Genomic DNA, 14,589 nt, shown 5'->3' with positions numbered 1-14,589 from the left:
GCCTGTTATACAGAACAGTTGCTCTCTTATAACCTATTAGGCACCATGTTGGAATTTGGTTTGAATTTCAGGTCTTCAGCTTATTGGTAAGATTTTGTTTTGTTTTAATCTGTCCGATTTAATTTCTTCCCATAAATATCTACTTGATGTATCTTTTTTCTTTTAACTTTGGAAAATACATAATAGATTTGGAGAGATCACTGTCTATAAAGTGCTTGCTTCACAAGCATGAGGACCTGAGTTTGATCTTTAGACCATATGGAAATGCCAGACATGGTGGCGTGAGAGGTGCTGCACACTAGGAATCCCAGCATTGGGGGAGGGGCAGTGATAGGATCCCTGGGCTTGCTGGCCAGCCAGTCACCCTAATTTGCAAGAGCTTCAGGCCAGTGAGAGACCCTGTCTCATAAAGAAAAAATATGGACAACCTTCCTGGGAAATGACAATTGAGTTTGTCCTCAGGAGCACCAACCACCTAGTTTTTTGGGTAGTGAGCTCCAGGGATCCACCTGTCTCTGCCTCTCCAGTGCTTTGATTTCAGGTATGTGCGTCCATGCCTGGCACTTAGAACTTTATTGACTTAACTGTCTCCCCTGCCTGCTCCCCTTTTTAGCTAAATGACAAAGGCAGGTTATTTTAGTTAGTATTCTTAAGTAATACTTGGAAGTATTTCATTTTTAGCACAGTTGATTTTTGGCATGTGCATAGCAGATGGTGTTGGTGTATGTCCACTGTGTGTGTGTGTGCGCGCGCGCGCGCGCTGATGTGGCATCCTGTGGGCTCACCTGCAGCAGCTCAGGAGAACATTGGGTGTCCCCCTTCATTACCCCCTGTGTAGGAGTCTTACTCATTCTAGAGCTTGCTGTTCATGAACCGCAGCGATTCTTCAGTCTCTGCTCCCCTACGAACATGGCCATGCCCAGCTGTTTACATAAGTTCTGGAGATTTGAAGTTGGGCCTTCTTAGGCCGTCGTGTTTGCACAGGAAGCTCATGTAACCACTGAGCCATCTCTTCAGCCCAGCATAGGTATTTTTAATGTATGTTTACACTTAATGAAAAGTTACCAGCCACTGCTAATGTGTTTTAAACTGCTATGTATTTGTATATAACTTTTTAAACCCCCAGGGTAAGTGATTTTAAGTAACCTATATTTGCTATTGAGTAGCTCTAAATTTAAGGTGTAAAACTTCATGATGTTACCTACTAGAATAAGAAATGCTTTCTTTTGCATGTGGTATAACATTAAAGATTTTAAGAAATTGGAACATGCCTGAGGTGAATTGTGTCCTCATTTAAACATCACCTTCAGAAAAGCTGTTTCGAAGAGCAAGGTTTCATTGGTTCTGCCTTGCATATTACAATTGGAGTCTTCTCAGAATTTTTAGCTTACAAGCCACTTATGAAAGTATAGTTTTATTGCCATATATAGACCTATTTTGAAAAAAGAATTTAATCCATTTCCCTAAAATTTAATTCTATGGGCCCTATTTTTTGCTGTTAGCAAAAAAAAAAAAAAAAAAATTGTTTTTAACTGTAAAAGATGGCATTTAGCTAAGGATAACCAAACGTATATTCTAAAGGGTAACTTAAGTGAATTTCGTACACTTGGAGCAATACGCATTTTATTGGGGACATCTGAGCTTTAGATATGCTCACTGCTTATTGGGACACTAGACTTTATTTCACCAAAGCAAGATAAACTCAAGGATGTACTTGTACCTGTAGTCAAAAGTACTTTGACTTCCATATTCTGAGAAGCAGGAAGTCATGCTTTCAAATTAAGAGAAAGGACTGAATTTTGCTTCCAGAGGTTGGCCTGTGGTACAGTAGTAAGTGTATGTAAAGTTGATCTTAATAGATTCCTGCTTGTCAGTGCTCATACCCTAAGCCTTGTTTCAGAAATCGTTCAAGTTTTCTCCTTCTCCCAGAATGTTTCATACAATCTATACAATTGGTGTTCCTCAGTGCAAGTGCTAAAAAATCAGCTACTTGACCCAATTTTCAGTAGCTTCAAGTGTCCCATAAGCTTCATAAGAAAGGGAATTTTATGTTAGTGACTGCCTACACTTGAATAGACTTCTTTTAAAGTATGGTATAATTAACTATTGGTAACTATAGTTGTGTTTTTGTTGTTGTTGTTCTTGTCTATAAGAGGACTAAAAAGATAACCTTATGTAAGCACATTTCTTATTACCTCTGGAATTCTGTTTCCACTTGTGTCTTGAATATGTTATCCAAGGATTCGTGTGCTGGAAACTTAAGTGCTCATTGTAACAGTGGAGGGCACTGTAAAGTCCTTAGATCACCAGTGGTGTGCCCTGGAATGGTGCTGGGGAAATCTAAATGTTCGTTGTGACAAAGGAGGGCGCTGTAAAGTCCATAGATCACTTGTGGTGTGTTCTGGAAAGGTGCTGTGGGATTGGATCCTTGAGCTTACATGTGCTGCCGTCATTGTATACACTATACAACAGATCACACCTGTAATTGTAGAACTGAGGCCGAGGTAGGCTGATTACTATGCAGTCAGAGGCCAGCCTGGTCTACATATTGAATTCAGGACAGCCTGGGTTACAGAGTGGGTTTTTCAAAACAACAAAAACAAAAATGCCACTACAACAAAAACCATTACCTCTTCCTTCTCTTCATAAAGTTGTCTATCCTCATCTGTTTTGTTTCAGTGATGCAAAACAGACCAATATACCAGTTATTTATGCAAAGTATTCTCAGGAAGAAGAGATACATCAGAACCAAGGGGATCTTTCTCAAAAGTGGTTACAGCTTACTATATTTGGTGAAGAGCTTTAATTATTAAGAACAGACATCTCTACTTTATGGGTTAGGCATGTTTTTAAACATTTGTATGTCTTACATATCCCAAACACCCTAAAGTCTAAACAGGGTACTCAGTCCTCAATGAAAAATGGCTTTTTTTTTGGGGGGGGGGTTTTCAAGGTAGGGTTTAACTTCATCCCAGGCTGACCTGGAACTCACTATGTAGTCTCAGGGTGGCCTTGAACTCATGCCAATTCTTCTGCCTGTGCCTCCCAAGTGCTGAGATTAAAGGTGTGTGCCACCACACCTGGCAAAAATTGCTATTTTTTACACTGTAAATTCTATGATAAAATTTTGTTTCTTGCCGGGTGTGGTGGCACATGCCTTTGATCCTAGCACTCAGGAGGTGGAGGTAGGAGGATCGTTTTAAGTTTGAGGCCAGCCTGAGACTCTGTAGTGAATTCCAGGTCAGCCTGAGCTAGAGTGAGACTCTACCTTGAAAAACCAAGAAAAAACAAAAAAACAAAAACATTCCTTTACCTTTGAGAGCTACAATGTCAAGGCCCTGTTTTTTTTTTAAATTTTTGTTGTTTATTTTTATTTTTTAATATTTTTTGTTCATTTTTTATTTATTTATTTGAGAGCGACAGACACAGAGAGAAAGACAGATTGAGGGAGAGGGAGAGAATGGGAGCGCCAGGGCTTCCAGCCTCTGCAAACGAACTTCAGACACGTGCGCCCCCTTGTGCATCTGGCTAATGTGGGACCTGGGGAACCGAGCCTCGAACCGGGGTTCTAAGGCTTCACAGGCAAGCGCTTAAGCGCTAAGCCATCTCTCCAGCCCTGTTGTTTATTTTTATTTAAGAGCGACAGACAGAGGAAGAGGCAGATAGAGAGAGAGAGAGAGAGATAGGGAGAGAATGGGTGCGCCAGGGCCTAAAGCCACTGCAAACGATCTCCAGATGCATGTGCCCCCTTGTGCATCTGGCTAACGTGGGTCTTGAGCCTCGAACCAGGGTCCTCAGGCTTCACAGGCAAGCGCTTAACCGCTAAGCCATCTCTCCAAGGCCCTGTTTTGTTCTGAAGAAAATCAGTGAATACAAAGGATAAAGAAGCAGGAACTAGAGGGTCAAGTAGGTGAGTATGACTAGAGAGGGTTTGTGATGAGAAATGAAAATAGAGATAAAGAAAAGTTACTAGGCATTGTGGGCCATTCCTGTAATTCTAGCACTTTGGAGTCTGTGGCAGGAGGATCATGAGTTTGGGACCAGCATGGACTACATAATGAGCTGCAGATCAGCCTGGGCTATGTTGCAATAAGTATTTCCAGTTAAACATAGAGAGTAGGTACACACTTGTTCTTATCTACACCTAGAAGGTAGTGTGTGGTTTTAATCAGGTAGACCCCATAAGTTCTTGTGTGCTGAATACTTGGTCCTTAGCTGATGGCAGGTTTGGAGGTGGAGGCTTGCTGGAGGAGGTGTGTTGTTGGAGGCAAACTTAGAGGTGTTATAGCCTGCTCCCCCTTGCTAGAATTCAGCTCACTCTTCTTCTTGCTATCTTCTGCCTGCTGTGGTTGAGGTAATGCCCAGCCCCTCTGCTCATGCCATTTCTTCTCCTGCCACCATGAAGCTACCCTTTGAGACTATCAACCAAATAAAAACCTTTCCTCCCATCAGCTGCTTTTGGTTAGGTGTTTTATCCTAGCAACGAGAAGGTAGTAAAAGAATAAATGCAAGGCTGGGAAGATGGTTTAGCAGTTACAGGCACTTGCTTGCACAGCCTGCTGGCCTAGGTTCAATTCCCAAGCCAGTAACCTAAAATGGGATGTATAAAATAGCATAAGCTCTGGTGTTTGTAGAGGTAAGAGGCCCTGGTGTGTCCATACACACATGTGCAAATAACTTATTTTTTTTTAAAAAAAGAATAAATACATAATCTCCACCAGTAGGGGAATAAGAACAGTTGTCAAAACATAAGTGAAAGCAACAAAATTTGGGGGCGGGTGTTGTTATTTATTTATTTATTTATTTATTTATTTATTTATTTATTGTAGAGTCTTGCCCTAACGTATACTGACCTGTAATTCACTATGTAGTCTCAGGGTAGCCTTGAATTCATGGTGATCCCCCTACCTCTGCCTTCCTGGTGCTGGGATTAAAGGCGTGTGCAACCATGCCCTATTTTGATTTATTTATTTATTTATTTTTGAGGCAGGGTTTTCTTCTAGCTCAGGCTGGCCTTGAACTCAAAAGCAATTCTACTTCTCAAGTGCTGTGATGAAAAGTGTTTGGCATTATGCTTGGGTGGAAAAAAAATTTTTTTGGAAGACAAAACCCATTTGGATGAATGAAATGTCCTTCTGTGTGGTTTTATTGGTGGTGTGGTAGGTTTACTACTTGGATTACCAAGAAAGAATTCTGTAGCTTCAAAAAGTTTACTTAACTGATAACTTTCCATCTGCTTTTAAGATCTAGCAGTGTTTGAACAGAGGTTATGCCCTTTCCTGGCATCCCTCAGCCAGTGATGAAGTATATAGCATGATTTCTAGGGATTCAGTTTCTCCCTGATGAATTTCCGTACCTGAGTTCAGTATTGGGTTGACAAAGACTTCTCTAGGTCTCTGAGACTTTTCCTGTTCTTTGCTCCTTCTGTCCTTTCCCATTGACCAGCATCACATAGTCTAAGGCCCTTAACATCTAGGTCTGGTCCTTTATCTTACAGGTGTCACCTTCATCCTAACATCTTCCCCAAACATTCAACTGACAAAATAGGTAAAATTATTCTTTTTAGAGTTTGTAGGAAATGACTGATATACATAATATCCTTAAAAATATCTGTTAATTGATTGATCTTTGGGTGGGAACTTAGATTTTTTAGGAGGCTTTTCAGTATAGCTTGTGCTGAACACTGGCTTCTGGGACTCTGGAATTTTGGTATGTTTTGTACTTTGAAAATACCTATGTGACTAGCTTCTAATAACTGTATTACTAGATAATATTTTGCATATGTTGTCACAGTTTGAGGTTGGAAGAAGCATGCCCTTTGTGGAACCGGACTTTCAGACCTGTCTAGTGTGTCTAGTTTTTGTGGTCACTTTGTACATTTTCCCTTTGTGTATTTAGTATCCTGTGCCCATAGTAAATCATAGCCACAAGGATGCTTTCTTCTGAGGAGTCCTCTGAGTTCTAGTGAGTCATGGAACCTAGAGATGGTTTTAGGAACCCTGGCATATAAATTATAATAGCAAAGCTTATATAACAATCTAATGATTTCTTAATATCACATAACTTGTTAGTGCTCAGAGTTCCTTAATTGTCTCTGTACAAATATGCCTAGAGGAGCCAAGGGTAGTGGCACATGCCTGGAATCTCTAGAGCCAAGTATTCAGGATTGTAAGTTGACGGCCAGTCTGGGCCACCTAGCAAGACCCTATCTCGGAAGCACAAGCCAACCAGGCAACAAGAAGAATTTTGCTTGGCTTCTCTATTTTGTTCAAAATGTTGACATTCTGTATATCTAATTTCTTCCATTTGAAAATATATGTTGGGGGGGGGGTCACTTTTTTTAAGGTAGCTTGCTCCAAGTTGATCAGGAACTCACTCCTTAGTCCAGGCTGGCCTTGCACTCATGGATGTCTTCCTACCTCAGCCTTCCTAGTACTAGAACTAAAGATATATATCACCAGCTTGAAACATGTTCACACTTAGATACTGACGTGTAGGTATCACAATACTGATAAGAGGCCAGCAAAAAATGTGTCCATTACTAGTATGTTGCAGTTTATTCTACTTTTTTTCCTCCGGTGATTAGCCCTGAAAATTACGTAGTTACTTTTGGTATACTCATAAGCATTGCTATGTGCTTTACTTTCCTCAGATATCCAGAAAGTGGCACACTAGAAATGAGTGTTAAGGATCTTCGACCACGAGCTAGAACCACTTTGAAATGGAATGAACTAAACGTTGGTGATGTGGTCATGGTTAATTACAATGTAGAAAATCCAGGAAAAAGAGGATTTTGGTATGATGCAGAAATTACTGCACTGAAGACAATCTCAAGGACCAAAAAGGAAGTTCGTGTGAAAATTTTCCTGGGGTAAGTTTCAGTGACCCTTGGTTACTGGACTAAGAAATGCAGTTCTTGGGTGTGAAGCATATGTCCCTAGTAAAGAAGATGTGAATAAGATAGAAATTTTCATACTATATAAGAGTGTTTCTACAAATTCAGGAGAATTTTTATTGAGACTGAATAAACCTTCAACTGTGAGGTTAAAGATACTATTTTTAAAACTCTTGAAGTAAACCTTACTAAAGGAATTCATACTTGTAGATAAAACAAAGTAACATAAGTGACAAAAAGTATTTAATATTTATATTAGTATAAGAACAAGATGACTGCCTAACCTCTGTCTGCTAGCCTTCTAATACTAGCTGAATTTTATTTAGTTTCTCCAATTTTCAGTATTTATCAAAAATTTCAAATCATGGATATAGATTAAGTTTCACCAAGTATATGTAAAGTCACCTGAAATGATGAATGTCTCAGAACATTCCCTCATTAATTCTTTAAATGATTCTCTCTCTCTCTTTTTTCCCTGAGTTAGGGTCTCACTCTAGTTCAGGCTGACCTGGAATTCACTATGTAGTGGCCTCAAACTCAGGGCAAACCTCCTACCTCTGCTTCCTGAGTGCTGGAATTAAAGGAATGTGCCACCACGCCTGGCACTTAAATGATACTGTTATTTTCTTCAGGTGATAAAGTAGTAGGCAATGTTTCACAGTTAGCTTTTGCACTTGAAAAATTATTACTACCACCTCTCTCTCTGCTTCTTTTAAATAGTTTGTTAGCTGAGTTGTTCTTTTTGCTTTTTTAAAAAAAGATAGGATCAAACTATTTCCAGGTTGATTACAAATAATGTTTAAATTCATTCACATTCATTTTTGTGAATTTCTTTTTTTTTTTTTATAATGAATTCCTAGTAAATCTGTTGTATTGAGCAATTGAGGACTGTAACAAGACACTGACAAATTTCTTTTGTTAAAGGAGTCAGTTAAATATACATTCTTGTAAATTCTATATAACTGGATTAGTGTCACTAGGTGACAAATCTGGAAGCACACATCTACTTAAAAACACAAAGTATAGGTGGAAAAACTGCAGTACACGAGCTGCTGTATTTATACATAAAGAGCAAAACCCAGTGATTAATGTATTACCTCTTTCTCTGCTTGCAAATAAATAATACTTTTAAACAATCAGAAAGGTCTTAAAGTAAACAGCTTAATGACCATAAGGCCTTGGAAAAACAAGAACCAAGTTCCAAAAACAATAGATAGATGAGAATAATTAAGATAAGGGCAAAATTAATGAAGTAGAAAATGAAAAAATATAATCAATGAAGCAAAGAGTTGGTTCTTTGGAAAAAAAATAACATTTACAAACCCTTAGCCAAGTTATCTAAAATAGAGGACACAAATTAATAAAATTAAAGATGAAAAGGAAGACTGATATTAAAAAATTCAGAAAATCACAGGGACATACTTTAAAAATCTACATTCGGGCTGGAGAGATGGCTTAGCGGTTAAGCGCTTGCCTGTGAAGCCTAAGGACCCCGGTTTGAGGCTTGGTTCCCTAGGTCCCACGTTAGCCAGATGCACAAGGGGCCACACGTGTCTAGAGTTCGTTTGCAGTGGCTGGAAGCCCTGGCGCGCCCATTCTCTCTCTCCCTCTATCTGTCTTTTTCTCTGTGTCTGTTGCTCTCAAATTTAAAAAAAAAAAAAAAATAAATAAAAAATCTGCATTCCACCAAAGTGGGTAATCTAAAGGAACTCAGTGAATTTCTAAGTATACGACCTAGCAGTAATTAAAAGGTTTCCAACAACAGAAACAAAAAAAGGTCCTGGTCCAGATAGATTCAATGAAGACTTCTACCAGGCTTTTAAGTAAGAACTAAAACCTTTACTTCTCCAGTTAGTCCATAAAATATAAACTCATCAAGCTCATTCAACAAAGCCACTATTACTCATACCAAAACCAGATAAAAACAACAACAAAAAATTGTATGCCAACCTCCTGATGAACACAGATGCAATGCTTATTTATTTATTTATTTTTGTGGAGATGCCTGTCCATTGGTGAGAGTGCGATATTAAAGTCACCCATTACTATTGCGTTGGGGTTAATCTCTGAGATTACATCTAGTAGATTTGTTTTTATGAAATTAGGTGTACCAGTTTGGTACATACATATTTAGAATTGTAGTGTCCTTTGATGGATTGCTCCCCTGATCAGTATGTAGTGGCCTTCCTTGTCTTTTCTGATTTATTTTAGTTTGAAATCTATTTTGTCATATATTAGAATAGTGACACCTGCTTGTTTTCTGGTTCTGTTTGCTTGGAATATCTTTTCTATCCTTTTTTTACCCTACAATAGTGTCTGTTTTTCATATTGAGGTAGGTTTCTTAGAGACAACAAATAACAAGGTATAAAGAGCAATATATATATATATATGGCTTCCCATATATATTGTGTTGGGGTTAATCTCTGACTTTATATCTAGTAGTTGTATTTTGTGAAATTAGGTATGGAGACAGCAAAAAAAACACAAAGTATAAGGACACACACACATATATACACATACATATCTATATATATATATATATATTCTATATATGGCTTCCCAGTTGAAAACTTTAATAAGAGGTCATGTTATTTTTTTTTTGCCAGAAACATATTGTTTGTTGGAAATATATCTTAATGTTTCATTTTAATTGGCAGGGTAGTATTAAAAGAGATACTTCTTACCAGATAATTTAAATAGTGAAGCCTCTGAATTTCTCTTTTTTCTCCTGTTACCTAAAGTTACAGTTAATTTTGATCACTAACTAAACACTCTTGGACTTTTTCTACTACTAGAAACAAGAGTTCAAATTAGAGAAACTATAACCTCAATTTGTAAGTAGGAAAAATTCAGTGTTTCCAAAGTGTCTTCTAGTTTTTACTATTATTTGCACATGGTTTTATATTTTTTAGGTTGAAATTAACCTTTCTTCCTTTTTTCAAACAGGGGTTCTGAAGGCACATTAAATGACTGCAGGGTAGTATTTGTAGATGAAATCTTCAAGATTGAGAAGCCTGGAGCCCATCCTCTTTCCTTTGCAGATGGAAAGTTTTTAAGTATGGATTTTTCTTTTGAACTTCTTAAACCCACTGTGTTGCACTTGATGGAAATTTAGTTTTATTGGCCATTGAATAACTTGGGAGAGTTGTCAAAGTCCACACTGTATACATTTGTTTTCAAGGTTACAGAAAAGGAAGAGTGACTACCTTCTAATAACTTTGCTGAGTGTTGTCGAGTGGCCCGTGAATGTATGTCCATGTGCACCTCACCAACAGTTGTGCCAGTTACTCATTCTTTTCTACTTTAACAGAACTAAAGGCCCAAGGACTTAACTTACCTCTTTGGATGAAATAAAAGATTTACCTAAGTATCTATGATATCCCAATAAGTTCTCCATTGCACATTTGGGGAACTCTTTGGATCAATAGGTCTGTATTACAATTTTTAAGGCAAAAATTAACATAATGATCTTCATGCTTAATGGTCATTGCATTTTTCACTGGCATACAATTAGGCCCTTTTCCTGAAATTCTAATTTTGTAAGTCTCAGACAAGGCTCAGGCATTTTTTTCTTTTTTCTTTTTTCTTTTTTTTTTTTTTGAGGTAGGGTTTCACTCTAGCCTAGGCTGACCTGGAATTTAATATATAGTCTCAGGGTGGCCTTGAACTCAAGGTGATACTCCTACCTCTGCCTCCTGAGTGCTGGGTTTAAAGGCATGGGCCACTGTGGTGGGATTAGTCATTTATTCTTAAACCTTGTATTAGTTATTCCATTTGGCACTTTTTCTTTGCACTGATGGTGGTGGGGAAGCTGTATGCTGTTTCCCTAGGTTTTCCTATTTGTCTCTTTTACATGTGTGTGCCTGGTGTGTGTGTGTTGTAAATGTGTGTATTGAGCACAAGCCAGGGAATATTAGTGTCCTCGCTATTGCTCTATGTGTTTCATTGAGACAGAGTCTTTCATTGAACCTGGAGCTACCGTTTTGTCATACTGGCTGACCAACAAGCCACAGCAGTTCTCTGGTCCCTGCCTCCACAGGACTGGGGTTGCAGACTTGCATAGCCAAACCCAGCTGTTTTTTTTTTTTTGTTGTTGTTGTTTTTGTTTTTTTGGTGGGTGCTGGGGAATCAAAGGAAGCAGGTCCTTTCAGGCCCTGTTACTTGTGTGGAAAGTGCTCTTACCCACTGAGCCATCTCCTCAGCTTGGATTTTCTTTATGATATTTGTAGATGTCAAAAGACAAATATTCCATATATATATATATTTTTTTTTTATTTATTTATTTTAGGGAAAAATGACCCTGAATGTGACCTGTGTGGTGGAGACCCAGATAAGAAATGCCACATGTGTTCCTGTCATAAGTGTGGAGAGAAGCGGGACCCTAACAAGCAACTTCTATGTGATGAATGTAATATGGCCTATCATATTTATTGCCTAAACCCACCTTTGGATAAAGTTCCAGAAGAGGAATACTGGTATGATCACTATAAGTTTCATGGTTTTGTTCTCCCTTGTTTTAATGGCATATATATTCCATTTTGTTTAAAATGCAAACCCATGTACATAGTGGGAGGGGTTTAACTTACTGTATTTAGTGCCTTTTCAGATAATAATCTCATGTTATTTACCTATTTCTCTAATGTAGTATGCTAAGATACCTTTAGATCAGAATTTTGTTGTTCTTATTTTATAAATATTAAATGTGAAATATATCTGAATCACCAAAAGTGGATTTCTGTTGATACATTGTGTGCATTAAAATGCTTAACCTTTAGCCAGGCATGGTGGCACACACCTTTAATTCCAGCATTTAAGAGGCAGAGATAGGAGGATCACCATGAATTTGAGGCCACGGTGAGACTACATAGTGAATTCCAGGTCAGCCTGGTCTAGAGCGAGACCCTGCCTTGAAAAAACAAAACAAAACAAAACAAAATACTGTAACAATTAAGAGCTGGGTTCTAACTCTTTTAAACCCTGTAATCATTATCCAGTATGGAGTGTATATTCATTCAAAAGTACAAGTTTGGTTGTTAGAAACTAAGTTGTCATTAAGGATACTTTTTAGTTGCATTTCTAACACTGTCATATTACTGCCCTCTTGTATTTCCTCAAATACTCTGCATTCTAGCTAGAATGAGTATCTTTCAGCTCTTTAAATAAGTCATGTTCTTTTCTGCATTTTCACACTTGCCTCATGATATTTTTAGCAGCATTTTCCCTAACTCCAAGATAATGGAGTGATAGTCATCTTTCAGTTTTTGTCTTAAATATATTTTCTTTCAATAAACCTTTATGATTGCTCACCTTTCCCAACTATGTTAGATATCTAGTTGTGTTCAATAGTATTTGATAATTATTAGGTATTCAACATTGACTAAGTACTGACAGTGCTTTCTTTGGATATTATACCTATTTATTAAGCCGCTAACTGAAATAAGACTCCAAGAGCAAATATGTTTTCCAGAGCCTAAACTTATGTATAGTAATAGTTGCAACCAAAACAAAACCAGTTAGAACAGGGACTGGGAAAAATGTACACCAAGTTACAGTAAACTTGTTGTTGTTGTTGTTTGTTGAGGTAGTTTCATGCTCGTTCGGCCTGACCTGAAATTCACTATGTAGATCTCAGGGTGGCCTTGAACTCATGGTGATCCACCTACCTCTGCCTCCCAAGTGAGTGCTGGGGTTAAAGGTGTGTGCCACCATGCGCAGCTTGTAATAAACTTTTTTAATGACAGGTTGGCAGGGGAGAGAGGTAGAGAAAGAGACAGAGAGTTGGCATGCCAGGGCTTTCCAGCCACAGTAAATCAAACTCCAGACGTGTGTGCCACATTGTGCGCATGTGCAACTTTGTATGTCTGGCTTATGTGGGACCTGGGGATTTGAGCACAGGTTCTTAGGCTTCACAGGCAAGTGCTTTAACTGCTAAGCCATCTCTCTAGCTCACAAAAACTTTTTAATAATCCTATAAAGGAGGTTTTTAAAAATATGGGCTATATTGCTACTATTCAAGGTTTTTATGTAAGGGGGTATGATAGTCAGAAATCCTGATGTCACAAGTGAGTAGCTGCTATCAGCAATGCTGTTATCCATTGCTTTGGTCTTTTCCTACCCTGTTGAAAAGGTGGTAGCTTTATTTCTACAGAAGCTGTAGAGGTGAGAGAAAAGGCAAAGGAATAATAACTCTCTGTCAGTCTTTTCGGATACCTTTCATGGTCATAATCAGAATTTTATTATCAGTAATAATGATGTTTTCCATTGGTTTCATTTTTGTCCATTCTTGTTTCAGTGTAGTTTAATTCCTATTCCTCTAAAAGGCAAATCCACCTACATGGTGGAAGGGATTTTAAATTTTGTATTTGGTGCCTTTTCAAATAAATTTTTAAATTAAACTGGGTATAGTTTTTTAATCCCAGCACTTGGGAGGCAGAGGTAGGAGGATTGCTGTGAATTTGAGGCCAGCCTGAGACTATGTAGTGAATTTCAGGCCAGCCTGGGCTAGAGTGAGACCCTACCTGGAAAAACCCAAACAATAAAAATAAAAAACATGACTTTGTTTGGGGCTGAAGAGTTGGTTCAACAGTTAGGGCTTTTGCCTGCAAAGCCTAAAGACCCAGGCTTGATTCTCTAGTACCCAAATGTATAAAGTATTTTTTTAATTATTTATTTATTTGAGTCAGAAAGAGAGAGAATGGGTGCACCACGGCTTCCAGCCACTGCAAACGAACTCCAGATGTGTGCGCCCCCTTGTGCATCTGGCTAACATGGGTCCCAGGGAAATGAACCTGGGTTCTTTGGCTTTGCAGGCAAGTGCCTTAACCACTAAGCCATTCCTCCAGCCCTAAAATATTTTTTTAAAGTTGAATTATTTGCATATTCTTCTGTAATGCCAAGTTAACTTCATAATTGGGATTGATTAATGGAGATAGATGTCTTCTCTCTGAACGTTATGTGGGATGTACATGAAATGGAAAATTTTGACAGATTGAAACTTAATCATGTGGTGGCCATTAGGTCTTTGTTGAAATATTCTTGGGTTTCCTGTTCTTGGTGACACAAGAGCCTTATCTCATTCCGTGGATGCATACTTTACTTTTTAGGTAACATTTAAGGTAGCTTATGAGAAGATAGACTAGTACAGAGCATTAAGATGGAGCTGGGAGAAAGCTGATATAAACAAACATCCTTGACGTCCCATATACTTATTCAAATAGATGACATTTTTGTTATTGTGCTGGTAATTGAACTCAGGGCTTTGTGTCCTGCTAGGGAAGCTCTCTAACACTGAGGTGCATCGTCAGCTAGACTACATTTTTTTTTTTTATTGTGATAATGCTCATAATCAAGATAGATAGGGAGATGTACCCATTGCACCATTCTGTGTTGCATCTAGAAGCATCCATCGGTTCTTTCTACTTTTGTTTTATTAAGTATTTCGTGATATTGATGTGCTGTCAGTTGTCTAAGAAAGCACCTTAATACGCTCATTGCTTCTAACTAATAATTTATGTTCTCAGAGTTGGTGATAAAGTTTGTAGTGCCACTTGTATTTTATCTGGCTTTTGAGCTAAATTTGAGGATCTATAATGCTAAAATCATTAAGGTCTGTAAAAGAATGACATGAGGGATAGAGAGATGTTCAGTAGTTAAGATCACTGCCTGTGCAAGTGTAAGGGCTTGAAGAAGCCAG

General features: G+C 38.2%; 1 protein-coding gene across 1 annotated transcript in view; it reads left to right on the top strand.

Annotated features, from left to right (window-relative positions):
* Uhrf2 (ubiquitin like with PHD and ring finger domains 2) overlaps positions 1-14,589 on the top strand; it is a 78,310-nt gene that overhangs the window by 39,821 nt on the left and 23,900 nt on the right. The window contains exons 4-6 of the mRNA XM_004653185.2: positions 6,653-6,871; positions 9,843-9,952; positions 11,185-11,371. Coding sequence (XP_004653242.1) covers positions 6,653-6,871; positions 9,843-9,952; positions 11,185-11,371 — 516 coding nt within the window. The remainder of the gene's footprint in view (positions 1-6,652; positions 6,872-9,842; positions 9,953-11,184; positions 11,372-14,589) is intronic.

Source organism: Jaculus jaculus, chromosome 1 (assembly GCF_020740685.1).
Source record: "Jaculus jaculus isolate mJacJac1 chromosome 1, mJacJac1.mat.Y.cur, whole genome shotgun sequence".
Classification (NCBI taxonomy): domain Eukaryota; kingdom Metazoa; phylum Chordata; class Mammalia; order Rodentia; family Dipodidae; genus Jaculus; species Jaculus jaculus.
The sequence above is the reverse complement of the archived record's forward strand: the minus strand, read 5'-3'. Positions and strand labels throughout refer to the sequence as shown.